Genomic DNA, 24,512 nt, shown 5'->3' with positions numbered 1-24,512 from the left:
TAGCCAACGCTAATTACCTGTTCACCGAGTGCTACAGTGAAAATGCACAGAATTAAGTCTTTGCTATTCACTGTCTTTGCGACCCTCATTGTTTCATCTCTCCCGTTCCACCATATACAGACCATATAAATCCTAGCCTTCCCCATTAATCCCAGAATTTGGGGTTTGAGACAGGAGGATCGTGGTTCTTGGACAACCTCAGCTACTACTTAGTGAGGCCCTTTGCAACTCAGCGAGATTCTGTTTCAAAATAAAAAATAAAAAATAGGACTGAGGGTATATCTCCCAGGTAGAATGCCCCTAGTACTGCAAAAAAATAGAAAAAAATTAAGGGAGTATATGATGGACTGCTCTCTCATACTGAAAGTTACAAAAAAAAAGTTAGCTTTAGCTGTACCTAAGAAACAAGAATCTGATTTCCATCCAGATTTTTATTAACTTATGCCTGTTTTTCTGGATGGCGATATAAATAAGTAATTATTTTTAGTGGAGGATTGGTATAATATCTCAGAGAGACTATCAGAGAAAGTCACATATAGAAGTATAGGTATATTTGCTAAAATAGACGTAGTTGTATAGCATAAGGAATAAGATGTCTTTTTAAAGAGGAAATATCCTCTTGAACATATGCATTTGCTTTGTTATTTTCTTTTCAGAAATATCTTTTTATATTCAATTAATACAGTGTATATAAATACTTGAGGTAAAGTAATTTTACCCATTCTCAAAATTATTTTTCTGTTTGCCCTAAATAACTTTTGGGAAGAATTTTTCCAGGGGAAATAGTTGACTCAGTGTGTTAAAATTCAAAGAGAGAACTGCTGCTGCTGTGCCATAATAGCGAGTGGAAAGCACTGGATGTGAATTCCAACATGTTGTTTTATTTTATCTCACTTTGAGCTCAGCTCATTAAAAACTCCAACTTGGCACCAGTAAGATACAAACATATTTTTTGGTTAAAATTTTTGTTTTGCTACTGTATACAGGATGTACAAGGCAGGGAAAATAGCCTACCACCAGCAAAGGCTTTCCTTTTGAAACCATTATATACAATATTTAAACATTTCTTGTAGTGACATTTATCTTATTTTCTTGGCTCTGGCTCATTTTGCTTAATTTTAGAATGATATTATATTCTTTCTTTGTTTTGTTGGTGTTTAAACTTAAAAGATTTGGTATTTGGCAAATCATATCACATGGAAGTGTCAAAACATTGTTGAATTTTGAAATAGTTGATAGATTACTAAAAATGCAAGTTTTCTATAATCGCTACACTTGGGAGGCTGAGACAGGAGGATCATGGGTTCAAGGCTAGCCTTAACTATTTAGTAAGACCCTCAGCAACTTAACCAGATCCGACTTCAGAATAAAAAATAAAAAAGGATTCAATCCCCAGCCACTCTCCTCTCATAACAAAAAGCCTTAAAAAAGCAAAAAAGAGAATGTAGTTTGGTTTAATGTTTCTATGCAGACATCCAAATAAACTATTAACTATAATGGTTCAAAGGTATATGTTCTTGGCCCATTTGTGTGTGGCTGACCTAACCATTTGCCGAGTCATTTATGGTAATGTGAGAATTAGTTAATGGTCGTCATATTCATCTTGCAACTAGAAAGTTTTTGTTTGTTAGTTTTAATGTTCTCATCTCAAACTCCAGAGCATTATTTTCTTCCCAGATGTTTTGCTTGCACACACCAGGCCATTCACAATACCTTTAAAATCTCACCCTTATAGATGGCAACACATTTCCAGGACTCTTTGCCAGAGTGAGCTGTACAGACACAGACATCCATTTTCTTTTTCCGGGCCTTGTGTCTTAAACTTGACTAAATCTATAATCTTTAATTCTGTGTATTATAATCCAGATGCCAAAACCCACTCAGTTCCGGGCACATGAATAGCTCTTAAAACGCTTGACTATATAATGAAATGGCAAGGGATGGGCAGATTGTTTTCTGAAGCTGGAGAGCAATGTATGAAGAGAACTTCCTGATACCTTTTTTTTCTCTTCAATATTAAGGTACTGAATCAGATATACTGAAGTTGACTCATTAGGCCCATGAAATTTCTGCTATTTATAGTGAAAATTGTGCCAAATTGACAAATGAATTTATTCTGAACTATTGAGTAAAATTCTTGATAAATCAATTTCTGATGTTAAACAACTTTTCTTTTATTGAGAGTGTTAGTCTACTGTGCATATTCTGAAAGAGCTAATTATGCTGAAATTCTTTTTGGGGAGGATTGCCTTGAATTTTAGCAGTATATACTATAGGTTATATGCCAGCCTAGAGTATCACATGACTGCTGTATTTCATTTTTTAAAAGCGTCCACTTGTTAGTGTTTTATTTCAACTCTTGAATTGTTTTGTGCTTTTTTATGAGGGAGAACATTACATTTAGAAGACCAGTTTTTCCCAGGGTGTAGAATTACTTGTATTATATAAAGTTCTTTTCCAAGGAGAGAGAAACAACTTTGTTTTCTCTTCTTTGGATATTTTCCCTTCATTAGATATTGCTAACTCTTTATTCAAAGCTGGGAAAAGTAAAAGTTAAGATATGTGAGACCTGACTCTGACTTTATATGAATTCCACCATTTTGTTAACCCAAAAGCATGAAATAAATTTATAGTTTCAGTTTTTGATTGAACAGGGATTCTCATAAATTCCAACTTTTATCATATGATCTGATTTTTCCTGGACAACTGAGGATGTTTGATTTTGCCAATAAGGTTTGGCCTAACAGCGTGCTAGATACTAGTGATTGGTTTGGAACTAATGACTTGGCTTGTCCTTTCTTTTCCCTTCCACTAAACTTAACTTCAGGGGAGGACTGAGAAAGGGCTGGTAGTTGAGAATAGTTCTTGTGTGCCTCTGAGTTTCCTTGGCACACCCGGAATTTTGCATGCAAGGCTATTCTTGTGGCTTTTTTTTTTTTAGCCATGCCAAAACCAAAGACCTTGGAAATCCTGCAAGAAAACTTGTTCTATTATAGACTTAAGGCTTGCCTTTATATTGTTACTGAGTAATCAGCCTATTAAAGTAAGAAGGGGGAGACTTCATTTTGCATTGAGAATACAAATTCTATTATTTCCTTTTTAAAATTTTTTATTGGTGCATTTTATTCTTACATCTTAATGGAGTACAAGATGGTAGAGGGTCAACTCACTTGACCCTCACCCAATTTTCACCCCATTCCCTCCCCCTCCCTCCTTCTCATGTTGGGCTTAGTGATTGACTTTGATATGTTTGTGAATGTACATCATGCACATTAGGGAATTTCCTTCTTTCCCCCTCCCATTCCCCACAATTGGTTACCTTATGTGCTCATCTATAGTTTCTCCTTGTTGGTCTAGAGTTCCTCCTATGACCCATTTTCTCCCTAGCTTCTGCATATTAAAGAGAATATCCGATTTCTTATTTTTAGTGACTAATTCCACTTAGCATAATGTTCTCCAATTCCATCTATTTCCCTATAAATGATGTAATTTTGTTATTCTTTATGGCTGAGCAAAATTCCATTGTGTACATATCCCATAATTTTGTAATCCATTCTTATGTTGATGGACATCTTGGCTGGTTCCATAGTTCAGCAATATCACTTCGAGGTATCTACCCAAAAGAATAGAAACCAAACTACCAGGCTAATGCATAGGTAGTTAAGTTCATAGCTGTACAATTCACAATTCCATTGTTTTCTAAGAGCAGTATCTTAAAAAGAACTTCAAAGATAAGAACCTTTAAAATGAAGTTTATTGTTTCAGAAGACCTGCCTTTCCCACCTTAGTATTTTTTTTCTATAAAATGTACTTTAAACATTAATGTTTCCTTTTTAGATTAACATTTGTGACTATTGGTCAGAATTGAACCTTTTATTAATATCAGTATTATTCTATTAAGATAGTTTTGAATAGTTAAAGATTTCTGCTTATTATCATAAAAATCAGTCTACTTTATTATTAATGTCTCTCATAAATCCACAGATGATATTGCTTTTCCACATACATATTATTTATTTAATTGAGGCTTGACAAGTTTTGATGAATTTGAAAGATAGTTTAAATCTTCCTGTTATCTCAGTAATGCTGGAGAAGTGATTATATAATGGTATCTGTAAAGAATACATTTATATAGCTATTATAATTAACGATGTAGTTTTTATAAAAATGTAATTATATTATTAATTTATAGCTGTAATTATAAATAATAATATATTATTAAGGAATACATTTTATAGCTATTCTGATCAATATTACATATCAGTTATGGAGTCATTAATCATCCACTATTTTAATGACTAGAATTATCAGCAAGTCTGTGTAGATTCAGGCATTTTCAACTTTAGATAGTGGTTCTATTCCATGGAGATATATTCATTCATTGATCACCAGTATTCCAGTTAATGCAATACTATATTGTATATACCTACTACTCACAGAGAAAATAGACTGATAACTAGACCTTCTTTTACTCATTAAATTTCCTAAGTCCAAATGAAGATATCTACACAAAAATATTTGTCAAGATGATTTGGCAAGAGTTTACTTTTTAAAAATTTTCTTGTTTGATGGAAAGAAAATAGAAATAAATAGCTCAACTTATTCTTTACACTGACCTCTAAAACACAGAATCTGAGAAAGGAATTCAGAGGCAAAATAACAAAATAACATTTAGGAGAATAGTCTTTTTTTCTTATTAGTATGTTACATGGTGTCAAAATAAAGGACTGATTTTAATTTAATTCTATAATAGAATTAGCTCTTTACATATTTATATATGAGAATTTGATTCTATAGTAAGGATAAATTATTAGGTGATATAAGGATTTGCCTTACCAAAATATCTTATTTTTGGCATGGTAAAGTATGCACACAATACAAAATTTAAAAGTTAACCAATGATGTATGGTAAGAAATAAATGTTGTTATCACTGTCTGAACATCAGGCTTCTCCTTCCCCCAGACTTTATCTTTGTCAAGGTCTGATACTTTGCTAATATTGCTACATTTCTGATTTATAGTATACTATTGTCATATTGCTCTATAACAATGAGAAAGGGATTTCCTTATGAGGACTCTCTCATATGAGTTTGATTTAGTCCACGTTAGAGCACAGAGATGAAATGTTACCCCATTCATATAGCCAGTTGTTTGGCAATCAGCTCAATGTAAAACCCATAGTAGGATAATGTTAACCCAGCATATCCACTTTGTCATGTATAGGGAGATCTTTCCATACCAGTTGCTGTCAGTTCCTCTGAGGTTCTTTGTCCCTTTCTCTGGGACTCCTCCTTACTCAGAATCAAGCTAGGGCTGAGAGCTGTGGTGACCTCCAGCATCTACTTCAGTTAGAGGAACGGTATTTTCTGACATTTTGATGTTCAAACCAATTTGAAGTATTTTAGATATTACCCTTAATATTATCACTTCTGTAAGGTACTGGTGGTAACTTTTAACTGGAAAAATAAAATCTAGTAGATGTATCTTACAACTGCTATCAACTTAACAAGTTTATTTTTTATGGGTTTATGAAAAGAAGTCAAAATTAGTCTTTGTTAATGTTTTCACTAACAAAGTTGATGTCAATCCAGCTTTTTCTTTCTCAATACTGATGACTTTTCAGTGTGAGAAAAAGTTCTTTTATTTATATCTATGAATGGATCTTAAGTAATATAAAGGAAAATGCCAATCTTAATGGTCTTAAATCTATTAGCTAAACAATTAGAAAAACAATGTTGATACCAACAAAATGTAGCAGAGTACACATTTCATATACTGTACAAAGTAAGGCATTTAAATTTCAAAAAATCAGTAAATTGTTAAAAGAATCCTATTTCAAGGCATCACAAATATAAATAATTACGTTCACTGTCTTTATTTGACAGAATCTCTTCATCACTGGCAGAGAGGAAATTTTGTAATTCTCCCCATTTATTAGATGAGGACTCCGAAACATAGAAACACAGTACTTTGATCAAATGCATATAAACAGAGAGAGAAAAAAAATTAAATAACATCCATGTCACTCAAGACTTGGTGCTAGGTTCTGTGTAACAAAAGACACCGCCTCCCTGGAACACTCACACATGTGTACTTCAGGTAGACATTGACATCTAGCTCAGTGTCCCTCTTCCCATTGTCTCTCATTTCTTCTTTTCGAAAGTGAGATGTATATGTCTTGACTGTATTGATAATCATACACTTTATTCAGTCCCATGAAAGAGTATGAAGAGGTTGTTCCAGTCAGAATCCTTCCTTCCTTCCTTCCTTCCTTCCTTCCTTCCTTCCTTCCTTCCTTCCTTCCTTCCTTCCTTCCTTCGTATTTTTAAAACTCTAACCATAGCTATGATTCAAGTCACAGGGGCAATAATGTGGCATCTAAAGGAGCAGCCTGTCCATGTGGCAACTTTTCAGAGGCTGAAGTATCTGGAAGACAGACATGCAGAGTCTTTGTGCTGTACTTAATTTTAGAAACTTCTTAATTTTAATGTGTTGTACATGGCATAAAAGAAATTTTCACTGGGAGACGTTTGTGGTGTTTGAGGTAACAACTCTTATGTTACTAGAATCCCTTAACAACAAGGCCAACGGGAATGATTCCCTCTGTCAAGATTTTCTTTGGCTTTCATAGCTTCCAAAGCACTTCATAGCATGGCTAGACTATATTGAATTTCCATGTTTAGATCTACACCATAAATTAACATTTTTAATTTTAAGTTAATGCTGTGCTTCTATTCAAACACATAGGGAACCCAGAGAATCCCTGCAGTTTCACTTGACCGAGATGAGATGTGTCATTGGATAGATTTTCAATAGCCTCAACTTGACCTTGCCATTTCTCTTCCTTTTTAAATGAAGGGAGAAGGAAGGGGGGAGTCTTTTGTTTCTTAATCTGGGTTTTCCAAAAATTTAGGTAATTGTTTCCATCCTGCTTTCTAAGAAGAAATAGTCCTAAATCTCTTAATACTTACTCCTTTTAATCTATTAGAACTTGCAGAGAGGAGATTTTCAGACTCTCCCCATTTATTAGATGGGAACTAAAAAACATAGAAACACAGTACTTTGGTCAAATGTAATATAATTAATATAATTACTCCTCAGATTTCTGGAGTTTCCTCTTGAGAAATCTGCACCTCTCTTCTCCCCAGGGATTGTGCTCACAAGGGTCTGAATGTTGCTTCACCTCTCTGAGGGTAGGTATCAGGAGACCATGAACTTGGACTTGAATCTAGAGCCAGGTTCTGTTAAATGGAGACCTCAAATCCAGGTCAAAGTCCTTGTCCCAGAGAATTTTACTCCCTTTTTTTTTTTTTACATTGTAATATACATCACCTCTTAATGATAGATTTTAGTCACGTTATTTTATTTCCCAACAATATTTTCTGAAATGTCAAAATGTTTTCTGAGGTGCCTAACCTTTCTCCTCTAATAAAGCCACCCACATCTGCAGCTTAACTGAAATATTTTCTCACTATATGAAGCCATTTAAAAATGTGTGTGTGTGTGTCGCTGGGTTTGGTGGTGCACGCTTGTAGTCCCCATGCTTGGGAGGCTGAGACAGGAGGATTGCATAGGTTTGAAGCCAGCCTTAACTACTTAGTGAGGCTCTCAGCAACTTAGTGAGACCCTGTTTCCAAATAAAATATAAAAATAGGTCTTGGAGTATAGCCTGGGAGTCGAAAGCCTCTGGGTTCCACCCCCAGTACCGCCAAAAAAAAAAAAGAAAAAAAAAGTGCATGTGTATATGTATGGGTGCGTAAAATCGGACTATCATTTTCTGAAGTACAAGACTAGATAGATATCAAGTGATATTTTTTTAGTTTTTTATTTTTATTTTTATTTTTTATAATTTTTTTTCTTTGTGGTACTGGGGTTCCTGGAAGCCCTTCTACCTCTGGGCTACACTCCCAGACCTATTTTTTTTATATTTTGAAACAGGGTCTCGTAAGCCAGCATGGCTGGCTTCGAACCTGCGCAATCCTCCTGTCTCCGCCTCCCAAGTGCGGGGATTACAACGTGCGCCACCACGCCCGGCCCTATTTTTTATAATTTTTTATTGGTTCATTGTAGTCATACATCTTAGTGGAATAAAGTGATAAAAGGCTTGTGGAGACATACACGCACACATCCTCAAATTTGTACAAGATATCTTTTATTAACTGAGAGTCCTTAGGTATTAGAACAAGTTGGTAACCAAAAGGGACATTCAGAGACAAATCCAGGTAGCTGCCATCATTTGGACACTATTTCTTTATTTTCTAATTTTTTGTTATCATGTATTCATGTTAAAATGGAGAATGTAAGCATTGTAGAAAACTGCATGTTACTAGATAAAGTGTTCAGGTGAAGTTCAAGTAAACATTTCTTGATACACACACATACATACACACACACACACACACATATTTGGCTTACTGACATACATGTATCTATAAAGCTTTTCTTGTGAGTACATGAAAAAAACAGCTAGTTCTTATTATGTCTGACTCTTATTATCAGAGATGTTTATTTCATTACTCTTAACCCTACAATATTAAAACAGGTACATACATGGCAGGTACATTAATTATAATTTTCTAACTTTTCTAATGCAGCCCACAAAAATCAGTGTCACATATTTTCTTTTTCTTTCTTCTCCTTCCTCCTCCTCCTCCTCCTCCTCCTCCTCCTCCTCCTCCTCCTCCTCCTCCTCCTCCTCTTCTTCTTCTTCTTCTTTTTTTTTTTTTTTTGATGGTACTGGGGTTCCTGGAAGCCCTTCTACTTCCTGGCTACACTCCCAGAACTATTTTACACTTTTTATTTGAAAACAGGGTTTCTTAAGCCAGCGCGGCTGGCTTTGAACCTGCATGATCCTCCTGTATCCGCCTCCCAAGCACGAGGATTACAAGCGTGTGCCACCACGCCCAGCACATCTTTTCATTTTTATAAATGTCTGTTGTCAGAGAAAAGTTTATTTTCATACTTTTATTGTGCATTGTAATTATACATCTTAGTGAGGTTCAAAGTGTTACAAACTTATATACACACTTTACTTGGTCTATTTCTCTCTGCATCTCAGCCCGTTCCCCCTAGTCCTTCTCCATATTTGTTAGTGAGGTTGACAGTGATACAGAAAGAAAGTTTTTGTAGAATTTGAGCATCTTGTTTAAAGGATTTTAAAAACATGAGGTTATAGAAACTTCTTGCTTAAAGTGTTCTAGAGGTTTCTCATGGCAGTTATAGCAGAATTAAAATACTTTCTTATAGCCCTATCTGACCTTGTCCTTCTCCCTACTTTTCTTTTTTTCCTTTCTTTTTTTGTGTGTGTGGCTATAGGATGGAACCCAGGGGCATTTGACCTCAAGCTATACCCCCTGCCCTATTTTTTATTCTTTATTTTGAAACAGGGTCTAAGTTGCGAATGGCCTCACTAAGTAGCTGAGGCTGTCTGCGAACCACGATGCTCCAGTCTCAGCCTCCCAAATGCTGGGATTACAAGCGTGTGCCACCACGCCTGGCTCATCTCCCTGCTTTTCTGATCTTGGAGTCACTTTTTAGGCATAGAGCCTACTAAGATAATAGGTCCTAAGGTAGGAGGAGTTCAGGCTATTTAGGAAACAAGGAAGCGCAGTGTAGCTACATCTGATGAAACCCCCTGGTTCATATAACAAATGCTTGTCCTTGTTCTGGTTCTTGAGCTCATCAGTCTTCTTTATATTCTAGGATTTGCTCTTTTCCTTTGGTGGGAATGTTCTTTCCCTAGGCTTTATATACGGCTGTTTTTCCTCACCTGTGACGTCTCAACTCTACTTGTCTTTAGAGTGCCCTGTCTTGACTACCCTCTTTGAACAATGTAACCTCCACTATTCTTTAACTTTCAGCTGCCTTTTTGTTTTTTTTCATAGCACTTAGTCCCATCAGGAATAATTTGTCTATTTTCTCCTTCTCTCTCCTGTCTTCCTTGCTCCTCCCATCTGTCACCATTAGTAAGGTTAGGAGACAATGTAAGGTTGTTTTTGTTCACCCTGTACCGTCAGTACCTAGAATGAACAGTAGCTGGAATAAAGTATACACTTAGTAAATATTTATTGAATGAATGAAGAATAAGTAAATAATTGAATGATTGATAAATTTAGAATGAGTGCTTTGTTCATGAGGAGAGTCTGCTTCACTGTGTTGGAATAGATAAGGCAAACCGGGACACAAATGGAGTTCTTTACGCCAGGTGCCTTTTCCTGTGTTTTCGTGCATTTTCCAACCACAGTATATTTCTTAATATGTAATGCAGGTATATAAAGCTCATGAAGAAAGAGATGAATGATTCAGTAAAATGCCGGAGAAAAAATTTTGCAAAGGTGTTTCAATCAAGTAGACTTTCTTGTCAAATAACAAACTTGCTTATGTTTGAAATTCTGAGTGAATATTATAGGGCATGCTAACCAGTTCAGTGGCCTTGCAAATTTGAAGTGGATTTTGTTCAAAAGGAGGTTCGCACCAGGAAAAAAACATCTGTATCCCTTCTCAGTCTTAACTTACCCTTTTTGCAGACACCTTTAAGTTTTCTTCATTATATTTTTAGTTAAAATTGGAAAAGGCAGAAAAATAAAAAAGATTGAATTTAACCTTTAAAAATACAGAAAAAATTAATGCTTGAAAAGCAAATTGTGATGTTTTGCTAAGAAAGATAAAATTATGCTTGATTTCAAAGGATACTTTATAACAATTATTTTGGTTACAGTACTGTAAACAATAAGCTAAACTAAGACTATAATTATAGACATAGCCAACATAAGTTTTAATAATTTTTCTGTAAATAAACATTCAGGCTTGAGTATACAGAATCCTGGTTGATTTATTAATTTTAATCAGTACATATTTCTTGAATGTCTTTTATTGTAGGTACATAGGTATATCAGTGAGCTAGGCAAATATTTTTATTCTTCTAGGGCTTGGGTTCTAGTTGCAGGGTTATACTTATTCTATGTTTTCCTTCTTGCTCTGTAGTTTTATATTTTTTTCTATTTGTAAAGTGTAACTTAAATGATTAACAGATATTTTAGTGACCTTCATAATAATTTTATTCTTGCTACATTTAGCTACATAGTGTCTTTTAGGGTCATATAATAATCACCAGCATAATATTAATGTGTCAGCGACCATGTGGTTCCTGAAAAACACATCTGCTCTGCTAATCTGGACAAGTAATTTACTTTGATGAGACTGGAATCAGATCTTAACAGTTTGACTATTTCAAGGGAGAAGAAAAACTGGTGGATTTTTTGAGATAATCAGTTGTAGTCTGGGTGGCAATAGTCACTTTAGCTATGCTTCTATTTGGTCATTTAAATTCCAGCAGACATGTAATTCATCATATATGTATGCATATATATATTTATTCAAACAGATCTATATACATAATATACATATGTACATACACATATACATGTATATATATATCAACAGCTTATGTATATCAGCTGGGGATATATGATTTTTGTTTAATGTCTTTATTTCTATTACTTTAGTACTTATAGATTTTATAACATTTTTTTGTTTTGTGGACTTAGAAGCCCCTCACACTATTTTATTTACTCAAAATTGGTCTTGTTAGAAGTTGGGCATAATCCCAGTACTTGGGAGGCTAAGACAGGTGGATCATAGGTTCGTGGCCAGCTTCGGCTACTTAGTGAGGCCCCCTGCAACTTAATCAGATCCTGTTTACCCTGTTTCCAAATAAAAATATAAAATAGGTCTGGGAGTGTAGCCCGGAGGTAGAAGGGCTTCCAGGAACTCCAGTACCACCAAAAAAATGAATGAATGAATGAATGAATGAATGAATAAATAAATAAATAAATAGACTACTAGAGTTCTGAGGGTGAAGGCTGGAGGTAGAATGTTCCTGGGTTCAATCCCTAGTAATGCAAAAAACATTTAATTTTTAAAAAGTGTAAACAAATAATTTTAAAAATTGAGATCTCTTATAGGGATTATATGTTCTTTGTAAAAATATTGATAACTGAATTGCTATTTATAATAAGCTTAATGAAATTTATAGTAAATATCACTAATTTTGATAATATGGCCTTTTAAATATCAGTCTTCACATGAGGACAAACTTAATGAATAGCTGTTCCATATGCTATGTACGAGGGCACTCTGTAAAAATAATATACACAATGTACAAAGGAACCTATCATCTTGCTCACACCTTTAAAACTGGTGTGTTCTTAAGTGTGGTAAATAGTTTTCCTTAGGAGTAGTGAGTTAAATTTCCTGAGACAATGTGGCAAATCTCTGATAGAACTGTAGCCAAGACCTCTGTATGTTGAAAATCCACAAAAGATTCCTTGCTTTTGGTAGCATTATTTTTAATATAGAATATATTGGCAAACATCCTGGGTTTCTCCCTATATATACCATGAGTCTTGATGCTTTCTTTTTGAAAGGGAATTGTTTAAAATTGATAGAAAGCAAAAATTTTATATCTTTTTTATACTGTTACATAAGCCCAAGTAAAACTTCTTTATATATTTTTTTTATTTGTAGAGAAAGCAATAGGGGAAAATAGATCAGCCATAAAAGTAGGTAACTAGTACCAATGCATATTTGTAAGTATGCCTGTAGTGACTAATAGTCTAGAAGGAAATACAATTTTCGGGGTGTTACTTCATTTGCTTTGACTGTGGCACCAATAATCCCTTTGTTGAGTATTGAACTTCAAATTTTTAAATTTCGTGTTGTGGCCCACAAGGTCTTTTAATATCTAGCGTCTGTCAACTTTTCTGTCTTCCTGCCTTCTTCACCTCTATTCTTAACTCCAGCTTCTGTGCTCTAGCTTTTCTAACCTATCTTATATTCTCTGTATAGTGATGAGCCTCATTTGCAGACTTGGGGCATCTCTTCTTTCTCAGATATGCACCATGCATATACCTGTGCTGTGTGGTTGTAAAGAGAATGTCATCAACATTTGGCTAAACTCAATGAGTAGAGTTTTTAGAAATTTCTATGTACCTACCTTTATATCCCCTTTGTTGATGTATAGATATAAATGACTGAGGTACGTAAGAAGTCAGTTCCTTTTGCATAGCATTTCTTTGTGACCTATAACCTTAGCTTGACTCTTACTTAACTCGTTCCTCTGGAAATCTGGAAGAGTGCATTGTACACAAATCATTGCTACAAAAAAATACAACTCAACTTATGTTTCTTAATTTTGTAAGTAATAATTTATTCATTTACCTCTTTCCCCAATGATAATAATTGAATAAAAATTACAATTGGTTATTTAAATTTGAGATTTGGAACTGTTATGTCATAAATGTCAAATTCCTAAAAAGAATGACATTTACTCTTTGCAAAATATGTTGCAATTATCCCAAGGCAATTGAGTGTATTATTCTTTAATTAAAAATTACTCTGTATCAAATGTGACATTTTGACAAAGGTAAATTAGGGATTTATATTATATGAATAGTTTAAAATGGCTAACTTTTGGTATCTGATATAAATTAATCATGTGAAATCTTTAGAAGGTACATATTATATAAATCAAGGGCAAAAGTAGTTTCTTGTACTTTGATTAAACCACAGTTTTATTTTCCTTTACTAATTTACTAGTAATTCTTTAGCTTCCTAGTGACCACTACTGCATTATAGGAATAGTAACGCAATCAGTCTTCCATTACAAAAGAAAATTAATTACCTGAAAACCTAAGATATCCATTGGTTTAAAAATGTTTTTGTCTGTTTTATTAAACACATGCCTATTTATTTTTCATTGTAATGCATGTTGCTTCCACCTGATTAAATCTATTTTCAAAATAGATATTAAGAGATTTGGCTTATTTTTCATTTCTTGGTGAATATGCCAGTAGTATGTTTTCTACAAGATATCTGTTTCGACTTAATATTCTGATTATGATTGGTATTCTGAGTATTTTCTTATCCAGATGCTTTTTTTTGTGTGTGTGTGGTACTGGGGGTGGAACACAGGGGCTTTCTACATCTGGGCTATACTCCTAGTCCTATTTTATACTTTATTACAAAACAGGGTCTCACTAAGTTGCTGAGAGCCTCACTAACTAGCTGAGGCTGGCTTTGAACCTGTGCGATTCTCCTGTCTCAGCCTCCCAAGAGTGGGAATTACAAGCGTGCGCTACTAACATCCAGCTCTCCAGATACTTTTTTTTTTTTTTTTGGTACCGGGGTTCCTGGAAACCCTTCTACCTCCGGGCTACACTCCCAGATCTATTTTTATACTTTTTTATTTGGAAACAGGGTCTCTTAAGCCAGCGTGGCTGGCTTCAAACCTGCACTGTCCTCCTGTCTCTGCCTCCCAAGCGCAGGGATTACCACGCCTGGCTTATCCAGATACATTTTTAAAAATAGATTCTTTACTAAGAATCCTTATGCACGTTTAAGTGCATATTTTAGAATGTTTTAGACATTATAAATAGCAGGTAAGATATTACTGGGAACATGTTATTATAAAATAAATAAAGCTTTAAAAGGAAAATAAAAAAGATTATAATATTCTAAACATCCCCACTCAGGAAGTGAGTGGGTGAAAGATCTTCAAATGGTGATTTGGCTTTCCAGAACAGTGGTAATATCTTTATATTTTACTTAGGTCCTAGCACTTACACTATCCAATTGTCCAGTGTCTTTAAGTTTTACTACTGGAAAGTAGTAAAACTATCAGAAATATTGCCTTGAGATTTTGCCTTGCTCACAGTTACTTATATCTTCACGCTGGGGGCGTGAACTTCTTGGGGGGCAGTTATTTTATGTTTGAAGTTGCTCAGAGTTTCCATCTGCTTTCACTTGACTTGTGGTCTTGAAGATCATGCTTGGCCCATGGGATGTTACAGTGTGCCGAGAGGATGTGGAGTTTTGTAAGCCAGTGAAATATGTCTGGCTTGTTTCTTTCTTTTTTTCTTTTCTTTTTTTTTTTTAAGGAGCTTTCATATGTTCCTCACCCTGTGTGGTCTTCATTGAACTGAATTTATATTTAGCAGAAATACTCTGTCTCTTTATCATTTTCTATGAGTGAGCCTTTTTAAAAGAGTAGGTGTGTGGAAGGAATATCTGAGCCAATAAACTATAGTATTGGCTATAGAAAAACCTAAAACCGAAATTTAAAACAGTATTTTAGCCGGGCATGGTGGCACACACTTGTCATCCCAGCTTCCAAAAGGCGGAGACTGGAGGATCACGGTTCGCAGACAGCCTCAGCTACTTAGCGAGGCCCTTCGCAACTAAGTGAGACCCTGTTTCAAAAAATATAAAGACTAAAAATATGACTGGGGGTGTAGCTTGTAAGTACAGTGCCCGTGAGTTCCATTCCCAGTACCACAAAACCCCAGTATTGTATAAAAATGGGCTTTACTGTTCACAAATGCATATTTGGTAATGCTGAAGAATGTCATATTTCAGATATGTACAACTGTCAAAAAATTCTCACACCAACAGCAGACTCCATGTTTTGTCTGTGATTCAAAATATTTTTTTGCTTGATTTTAGGCACTTCTGCAGTCTTCAGTTAAGCAACAGGCAGAAGCCATTGAAAAACAGTACATCTCTGCAATCGAGAAGCAAGCACACACGTGTGAGGAGTTGCTAAATGCTCAGGTAATAAAAGTGCACTCGCATTTTATACTTATATTTTTCTTCTCATTTACCCCCCTTGAGAGCTCTAGATCTGTTTATCCAGTTTAACTCCCTTTACTTTCATTTGTGTATTTTGGAGAAAGTATATGCTTCTGTAAACTCAAAGTCTGAGAATTTTATGATAGACTCAAAATAGGACTAAAGACCTAAAATATATCAGTTACCCCAAATTAGTATTTTATGTTATTTTGATAATTATTCTAATACATTAATAATACTCAGCAAATATAAGCAGAGAGATAACTATCAGTGGAATGACTGAAAATAAATAACATTTGAGTTTTAAATATAAATATCACTAAATTTATTTTCCAACTGATATGTCAAAACTTAAAAAATTGTATATAGTAGTTGGGTTAGCAAAGCACGAGTTATCTTCAGGTTACTTGGACGTTGGCTTCCTTTTGAGTTTATCTGTCCAACAAACTTTCTCTCTGCAAATGAACTGTCTTAAAAGGCTTCACTCCTTAGCTGCTTCACACTTAATCAGATGAAGGTAATTTATAGATGTGTATAAATAAGGCATGCTAGAATTTCCTTGCAGCACTTTGTAACATAAAACTTGGAAGGTGGAACTAAATCAGCTTTATTAAAATGGACAGTTTTATAGGATGAGAAAAAAGTAACCTCCGCTTAGGGGGAAAATGAACTACAGATCTGGAGATGTTTTTATTGTGCTGCCTCATCCTCATGTTTGGGATCGGTCATATTAAATCTTTTTCAATGTTCTTTTTATAAATGACTTCAAAAAGATAACCACATAGGATATTTTATAAATTTTGGGGGTCATATTGACAATGGCATGCATTCAGCCTGTGCTTGGTGCCCTTTCCTCCCCCACTCCCCCCCACAACAATGAGCGTCCAGGTTGACCACGCTACATTCATCCTTTTACACATATTCAAATACAGCTCCTTCATTAGTTAACCTCAGCCTTCTCCCTCTCCCACCCTTCCATTCTAGCTTTGCTGAGGTTTCCCCTCCATTATCTGGAGTCCCTCTGGTATTCCTAATGCTCCCTAGTTTGGGCATATTAAAGAAAACATGTGTCCCTTCTCTTTCTGTGCTCGGCAGATCTCACTTAATATAATGTTGTCCAGGTCTTTTCATCTTCTTGTGAATGAATGATTTTCTTCTTCTTTATAGCTGAGTAGAGTTCCATTGCATTTCCCATATTTTTGCAATCCATTCTTCTGTTGATGGAGACCTAGGTTGGTTCTATATTTTGGCTATTACGAATCGTGCAGCTATGAACATGGGTATGCATATGTTACAGTAGTTATCTGATTTTAACCCTTTTGGAAAGGTACCCATGGGTGGTATAGCCGGATCATATGGTGGATCCATTCTCAGTTTTCTAAGGCATCTCCACACTGATCTCCATAGCAGCTGAACTAGTTTGCACTCCCACCAGTAGTCTAAAAGAGTTCTTCTTTCCCCACATTCTCACAATTATATTGTTTGGAGTGGTGAAATACAAGGCTGTTGGTATATGACTTTATGAATGAACAGGAAAAGCACAGAGAAGAAGTAAGGTCATGGAATATGAAACAGAGTAAGATATATATTAGCCAGAATAAACTAGGTTATGCTTGAATCTCTATAGCTTTAGACAGCAGAAGTTTATATTTTACTCATGCTACATATACTTGTCTTAGGGTTCTGTGTCATGCTATCCTCATCCTGGTAACTATGCTGAGAATGTATTTCCTATGTGGAACATCATCTCTTACCAATGCAGAATGAATGAGAGTACTGTTAATTTTTTTTTATCAGTAAATTAATGCTCTGACCTGGAATTGACATTTCCAGTTCCAATTTAGAGTTAAATTTCCCCACCTAATCATAATGAGGCTTGGCCAGGAACACTGGAGGGATAGGGCAGGAAATATTGGTGCGACAGGAGTAGTATACCACATTCTGCTCTTTTGGTCACCATATATTTCAAGTCCTCATCTCACAGGAATATTACATTTCCTGTCCCCTTAGAAGACCTCAAAGTACCATACTGCCATGACCTCAGGATAGAAAACTCAGGAGAGAAAAAAAGTTCAGGAGGAGATTGTTATGTTGCAGTCTCTGCTCTCAGGTCTAATAATGATCCCTTTTGACCAGAAGAAGTAGAAACTAAAGTGTAAATTGCTTGCCTTCAGCATATCTAGTATACAATGGTGAGACAAAAGAAAGCCATGTACTGTGAACATTCCCAACAGGGGACTGAAGAATTGAAGATAAACATCTGTCATTAGTATGTGACAGTTGTAAAATATCACTGACAGATTCAGTAGAAGTAGCTGCCCTTGGGTAAGAATTATTCCTTGATTTGTCATGATATTCTTTTTAGGGTTTGGGGCAAAGTCTTTAGTGCATTGTTCCTTGTGGTCTTTAAGGATTTTCATTTTTTTAAATCTTTATTGGCTACATTTAATGTGGATATTGAAGATTATACTTTGTCTCAGACTGCTTTCTGTCTATAGAAAATTGAGGGACCAAGAGTCATTTTTGGTAATGAATAGTCCTGTTCCAGGGTATTTGTTCTCTTTACTTCTAACCTATTATATTGTATTGTAGTCAGCTTTATTGTTAAAGATGTGCCAACAGTTGTTTTAGAGATTTGCTTTGTAATGTCATTTATTTTCATGTTTTTCATGCCATGCTTGTCTGTCTATGGCTTTCTCATTATTTGATTGCAGGTGACTTCATTTTATTAGACCTGGTTGAAAGAAATCCCTATGGTCTATTTTTCCAAAATCATTTCATTCAAATGAAAGTATATACAAGAAGATACAGTGTTAATGGGTTTTTGTTTGGAGACACTTCAGTCCCCTGAGTTCTCAACAGTGTCTATGACTATCACACATGTGATTTAGACTTGTGCTGGGTCCCTCTGGTATCACAATTAGTACTGAGCTTGTGCATATTAGAGAAAACATATGACCCTTTACTTTGTGACTGGCTAGTCTCACTTAACATAATATTTTCCAGGTCTTTCTATTTTTTGCAAATGAAACAATTTTGTTCTTCCTTATTGCAGAGTACAATTTCATTGTGTGTATTTTCCATAAGTTTATAATCCATTCATCTGTTAATGTATACCTAGGTTGGTTACATAATCTGGCTATTGTGAATTGTGCTGCTGTGAACATGAGTATGCATATATTATTGTAGTTCTCTAATTCTCTAAATTCTTTGTGTCAATCCTCCCGCCCTTAAGATTTTAGGAGATAAGCATGGAGTCAGACTGTGAATTCATCCTTGATTTTATTACTAACTGTATTAGGCCAAGTCCTTTAACCTATTTGTACATATTTTTTCTCATTCATAAAATGCAAATACATGCAATTTTTCTCTTATAGGATTATTATGAATATTATATGACATTAGTTTTGCATGGTGCATTGTATAGAGCTTGGCATATTCTAGGTGTTTAGTTGATAGTGACTACATGTTTTTCATCTCTTGGGCAAGATTTTTTTGTATTACTAGTATTAGGAACCAGGGTCAAAACTCAGGCAGTCTTGTTTCTAATTTATAAAAGAAAGCTAATTTATTGTTAGTCATATTTTGTCTTGTGATTGATTTCAAAGGATCTTTATGACAGTGGTATACATGCATACAGCACTTGGGGAAATCTTTACCATTTAAACATTTATTTCAAATCCACTATTTATGAATATTTAAACAATCTTTTATCTCCCTGTACTGTTTTCAATTATAATTTGACACCAAATGTGTGGTCATTTTCCACACCAACAGCCAGTTCTCCAACACCAAGTTGGTGTCCTAAAATTTAATTCAATTTAATTCACTTCTGACACTAATCTCATGAATTTGGTGTTAGACTTAGGAAATTAAAGAGTTCAGTCCTAGAGGATCTTTCCACATGCACCCATACTTCTTTCTGACCTGGCCATGAAGTTAGGGGCTTCTATCACTGCCTTTCTCTTCAGATTTGTTAATTGGCTAGAATGACTCATAGGATCAGGACATGTTTAGTGTCTTATTATAAAGGATACAACTCAAGAATAGCCTGACAGAAGAAATACATAGGACAAGTTATGGTAGGGATGGGTGGAGTTTCCAAGCTCCCTTTGGTTTGTTATGTTCACCAACCTAAAAGCTTTTTCAACTCCTTCACTTAGGGGTGTTATTGAAGTTTCATTATATACATATGAGTGATTAAATCATTGGTCATTTTTAATTAACTAGATTCCTAACCCTTTTCCCTTCTACTTCTTATTGTAGCCAGTCTCACCTCTTTATTTAGTGAGACTTTTCTCTGACATGGAGTCTGTTTGTTTATAGGGATATAACACAGAGAGAGAGGGAGAGAGAGAGAGAAGAAAAAGAGATTCTAATAAGCAATATAAACAGGGAACATATTTGCAGAACAGTGTAAGTTGTAATGAAATAAACAGTTAAATGAGAGCACAATCAAGTATATAGGTCTCGTTTGTATTAGATTAGGGAAGATTCACTAGACTAATAATCAGTTTTCAAGCTTCAGAGAACTAAGGTAAAAACTGAGATTTTAGTATGAGAAAAGAGGATGTAATAGTGCATTCATAATCATTCAGTTGAGAAAATATTTATGTTAGGAGTGAGGCTACATGAGGGTTTCAAATAATTCTATTCCATAGGAAAGATCATAAAGGACTTGTCACATCATATGATAAGAAATGATGTATTATTAACACATATTAAGTAGAAAACTCTTTTGTGCACATTGCATTTAGAAACATTACTTTGGCTATTGTATAATCGTTTAATTGATCTGAAAGAGTATTAGAAACACAACAGTTACACAGATAATTTTTTACCTAAATGAGAATGTTGGTGGCCCAAACTAAGGTGCATGGTTGGAAGTAGAGATTTTGATGGTTTTGATTAAGTCAAGGGAACAGGAGCCAAAGAACTTTGTGGGAATATAAAAGACAGTATATATTGATTGGTAAAGGAGATTATATATTTATGTACATAAATATTTATTTATATACTAGAATGCTGTTTGCTGGATAGTACCCAGACTTGTGGTTTTGGCAACTCACAGAAATAGGAAACTTAAAACCTGGAGCATAGACTAGGTTAAAAAATTTAGGTATTTGATATGTCAAGTTTATAGTGCCTGTGGAATATTAAAGATCAGAGTCTAGTGCACTATTCAATAGAGGGCCTGCAGTCTATGAGAAAGCTGATAATAGATGAATTTGGAATTCATAAATATGTGGATGGAGCTTGGAAGTATGTGGCTGAGATCAGAAAATATGTAGAATGAAAATTTAGCCTAAAGCTCTTCAAGACCTTAAAATGTTGGGCTGTTAAATCTCATGAAAGAAACCGCTGTGGAAAGAGTTGTTGGAGACCTGTAGATGCAGAGCATTTTGCAAAAGAAGGAATGGTTAATATTTCAAACTCTGCAGAATTAAGAAGTTAAGGACTCATGAACAACCTTTAGTGTATGCCAACAAGGAAGTTTCATTTACTAGAAGAGTTCCAAAAGAGTGTTAGAAGAACAGAGTAGATAATAGGAATTAGGAGTAAATAAAAGTTAAAAAATAGAAACAAAAGCTAAGTGTTCAAGAAGCTTAGATGCTGAAAATAATAGAGTAACATAGGTGGAAGCAGGTATGGAGGGAAAAGTTTGAGTTCGTTCGATTCCTTTAATTTGGCCTCTAAGTAGAACTCATTTAAGTATGTATGGACAGAAGCTAAACCAGAAAGATTAATAGTTTAAAAGGGGAAAATGGATGGGGATAGAGTAATACGGTTATAAGAAGAAAAAAGTGGTAGTGCAAATTAGCTTTTATAAGCAAATATTGGGTGTGTTTGCATGTGTGTGTATCTTTATGTGAGCATATATGTATGGAAGGGAGTTTGCTTATAGAAGTATATTTAATTTTAAATATTTTAGTTATAAATATATTTCATTTTATGTTTAAATTGTATACAATTTTAAGTATTCTTTGCCTTTGAACTGTAGTATTTATAAATTATATTTTAGTTCCTTTTCATCAGTACTTATAAAGAATCTAAATTTTAATGAAGGATATACATAATATGCTATTTATAATCTATCTATTGGTAAACAATATATATGTAGAATGTTACCCAAACACAAAATAGATAAATTATCTGTATTATAACATTGCCATTAAGCTTTTCAGAAGAAACTTCATTTTCTTATAATGTCTTGTAAAACAGAGTCAACAAATGTAAATTTCTATCATATTTTTTTCTAGTGTGTTACTTTAGTTACAAGTATTTGACTCATACACTGAAAACAAAATTTCCTAAGAGATAATATATGTATTTATTTTGTATTGCACTATGCCCACCAAGCTTAACTTTTCTAGGTATGTACTACATGAAATTAAGCATCCTGTATTGACAAATATATGAACACATAAATGTGCCATCATAATCATTATATAAAACACGTCTATAATGTCAAAAAGTTCTCTGATGCCCCTCTACAGTCACCCTTCTTCCTCATAATAATCTTTGTCCCCGGCAACTACCAATCTACATCCTCTGTTTGCTCCTTCCTTCCTTCCTTCCTTGCTTCCTTCCTTCCTTCCTTCCTTCCTCCCACCTACCCTCCCTCCCTTCCTCTCTCCCTCATTTTCCTCTCTCTCTCTTCCCCTATTTCTTGTTATACAAGTGCTATGCTACTGAGCTACATCCCCAGCCCTGTTTTATCTTTTCTATAATTTCATTTAAAATAAATTATATTTTACATTCCTTCGTGTCTGGCTACTTTGGTTCAACACAATGTTTTCTAAGATTCATCCATATGTTTGTATATATTAAAACTTTAATACCTTTTAATTGCTGAATAATATTCTATTATACTGGGTATATAGCATTTCATTTATCTCACATACTGTTGAATATTTAGGTTGCTTAGAGTTTGGGGCTGCCATGATGTTTGCATAAAATTTGTTTTGGGGCCTGTGTTTTTATTTTGCCTTAGAAATATTAAAACATGAAATAATGGATTATATGGTAAGTATATTTTCATAGCCAGCTGCTAAGCTATTTATGAAATTTTCAATTTTATATTTTCACTGCTAATATCAGAGGATCCTCTGATCTGTTTTCTAGAAATTTCTAGGAAATTGTCAACCTTTTCATTTTAGCTTTGAAAATTCATTTGGTGGGTAATTGTTTCTAATTGCTTTATCCAAATGATTTTTGATGGTTAGCATATTTTCCTATGCTTATGGATCATTCATATATTTTCTTTCATGAAATATATAATCAGAATTTTAGCTCATATTGATATAGTCTTTCTTCAAAGATCATTCTAGGTTTTTCGTGTGTGTGTGTGTGTGTCTCCTTGGCTGTATATGTGCGTTATCAATATTTTATTGTAATTATTGTCTTCCTTTTAATTTTCCTAATGGTATCCTTAGACAAATCATTTTAACTTTGGTTAATTTAAATTGAACACTTTTTTCTTATATACATCATGCTTGTGTGATTTTTGGCCCAAGCTTGTAATCCTAGTACTTGGAAGGCTGAGACAGGAGGATTTTAGTTTCAGGTCAAGCTTCAGCTACTTGGTGAGGCTCTTTGCAACATACTGAGACCCTGTTTCAAAATAAAGAATACAAAATAGGGCTGAGGGTGTAGCTTGGAGGCAGAATGCCCCTGGGTTCCATCCCCAGTACCACATACACAAACATTATTATTAATATTTTTATTTTAACAAACTTATGTTACATCAGTTGATAAAAATAAAAAATAAAAAATTTGCTTCATGTTTACTTATTCCTTCTCCGATACTTTTTTCCATCTATATGCACTTCTGAGTTTCTGATCAGTATTATTTTTCTTTTTTCTAAACATTTCTTGTGAGGCTAGTCTACTGATAATCAATTCTCTATATTTTTGTTTGTCTTAGAATATATGTATTAGTATGCAAATGTTTGTATGTATCTACACTTTTACTTTTCTTGTTACTTAAAAAGAAATTACTAACTAGTTAGTAATTGATACCTAACCAGATCATATGCTAATTCTATGTGTGCTAATTCAATGTGTTTTCAAGTCTTTTCCCAATTTGATATTTTTTTGTGATTGAGTTTTAAAATTTCTCTGTATATTCTAGATATTAATCCTTATTACAGAAAATAGGTGGTTCTTTGCTTTTTATTTCCTTAATTTATGCCTGAGAACAAAAGTCTTAAAAACATATGAAATCCAATTTATCAGTTCTTCTCATATGGGTTGTAGCTTTGGTCGCATATATTTAAGAATTGTCTAAGTCAAGATTTTTCTCATTTTAAAATCTTACAGGTTTAATTTATACTTTAGATTTATATGTGGCTTATTTTGACTTGACTTTTGTTTATGGTCCTAGATATAGCCTGCTTTACTACTACTCTTTTATTACACATCAGTTTAAAAAATATCTAGTTTTATTTGGTAAAATGATCAAATCTTCATTTAACATATATATGTGGATCTATTCTTGACTCATTTTCTCCCATTTATCTGTCTATCTACTCTGGTACTACTGTTTTGTTTACTATAGTTTTTTTGGTCTTAAAATCAAGTGGTATAGCAGGGCGTGGTGGCGCACACTTGTAATCCCCGCGCTTGGGAGGCTGAGACAGGAGGATCGCACAGGTTCAAAGCCAGCCTCAGCTACTTAGTGAGGCTCTCAGACCTTAGTGAGACCCTGTTTCCAAATAAAGTATAACATAGGTCTGGGAGTATAGCTTGGAGGTAGAAAGCCCCTGGGTTCCATCCCCTTTAAGACCCCCCCAAAAAAATCAGTTGGTACAAGTTCTTTAAAATTGTTCATCCATTTCATGCCCAGCGTGGTGACACACGCTTGTAATCCCCACGCTTGGGAG

General features: G+C 34.4%; 1 protein-coding gene across 7 annotated transcripts in view; it reads left to right on the top strand.

Moving 5' to 3' along the window:
• Window positions 1-24,512, top strand: part of CCDC91 (coiled-coil domain containing 91) — a gene marked incomplete at both ends in the record, with an annotated part of 275,982 nt that overhangs the window by 94,757 nt on the left and 156,713 nt on the right. For 6 of the 7 annotated variants that reach the window (XM_080705459.1, XM_080705458.1, XM_080705457.1 and 3 more), the window contains one exon: window positions 15,502-15,609. The exons of the other annotated variant lie outside the window; for it this stretch is intronic. In XM_080705459.1, coding sequence (XP_080561585.1) covers window positions 15,502-15,609 — 108 coding nt within the window. The remainder of the gene's footprint in view (window positions 1-15,501; window positions 15,610-24,512) is intronic. 7 annotated transcript variants of the gene reach the window in all.

Source organism: Muscardinus avellanarius (assembly GCF_963383645.1).
Source record: "Muscardinus avellanarius genome assembly, chromosome: 11".
Classification (NCBI taxonomy): Eukaryota; Metazoa; Chordata; class Mammalia; order Rodentia; family Gliridae; genus Muscardinus; species Muscardinus avellanarius.
Note: the sequence above shows the minus strand (reverse complement) of the source record. Positions and strands in the feature narration are given on the sequence as shown.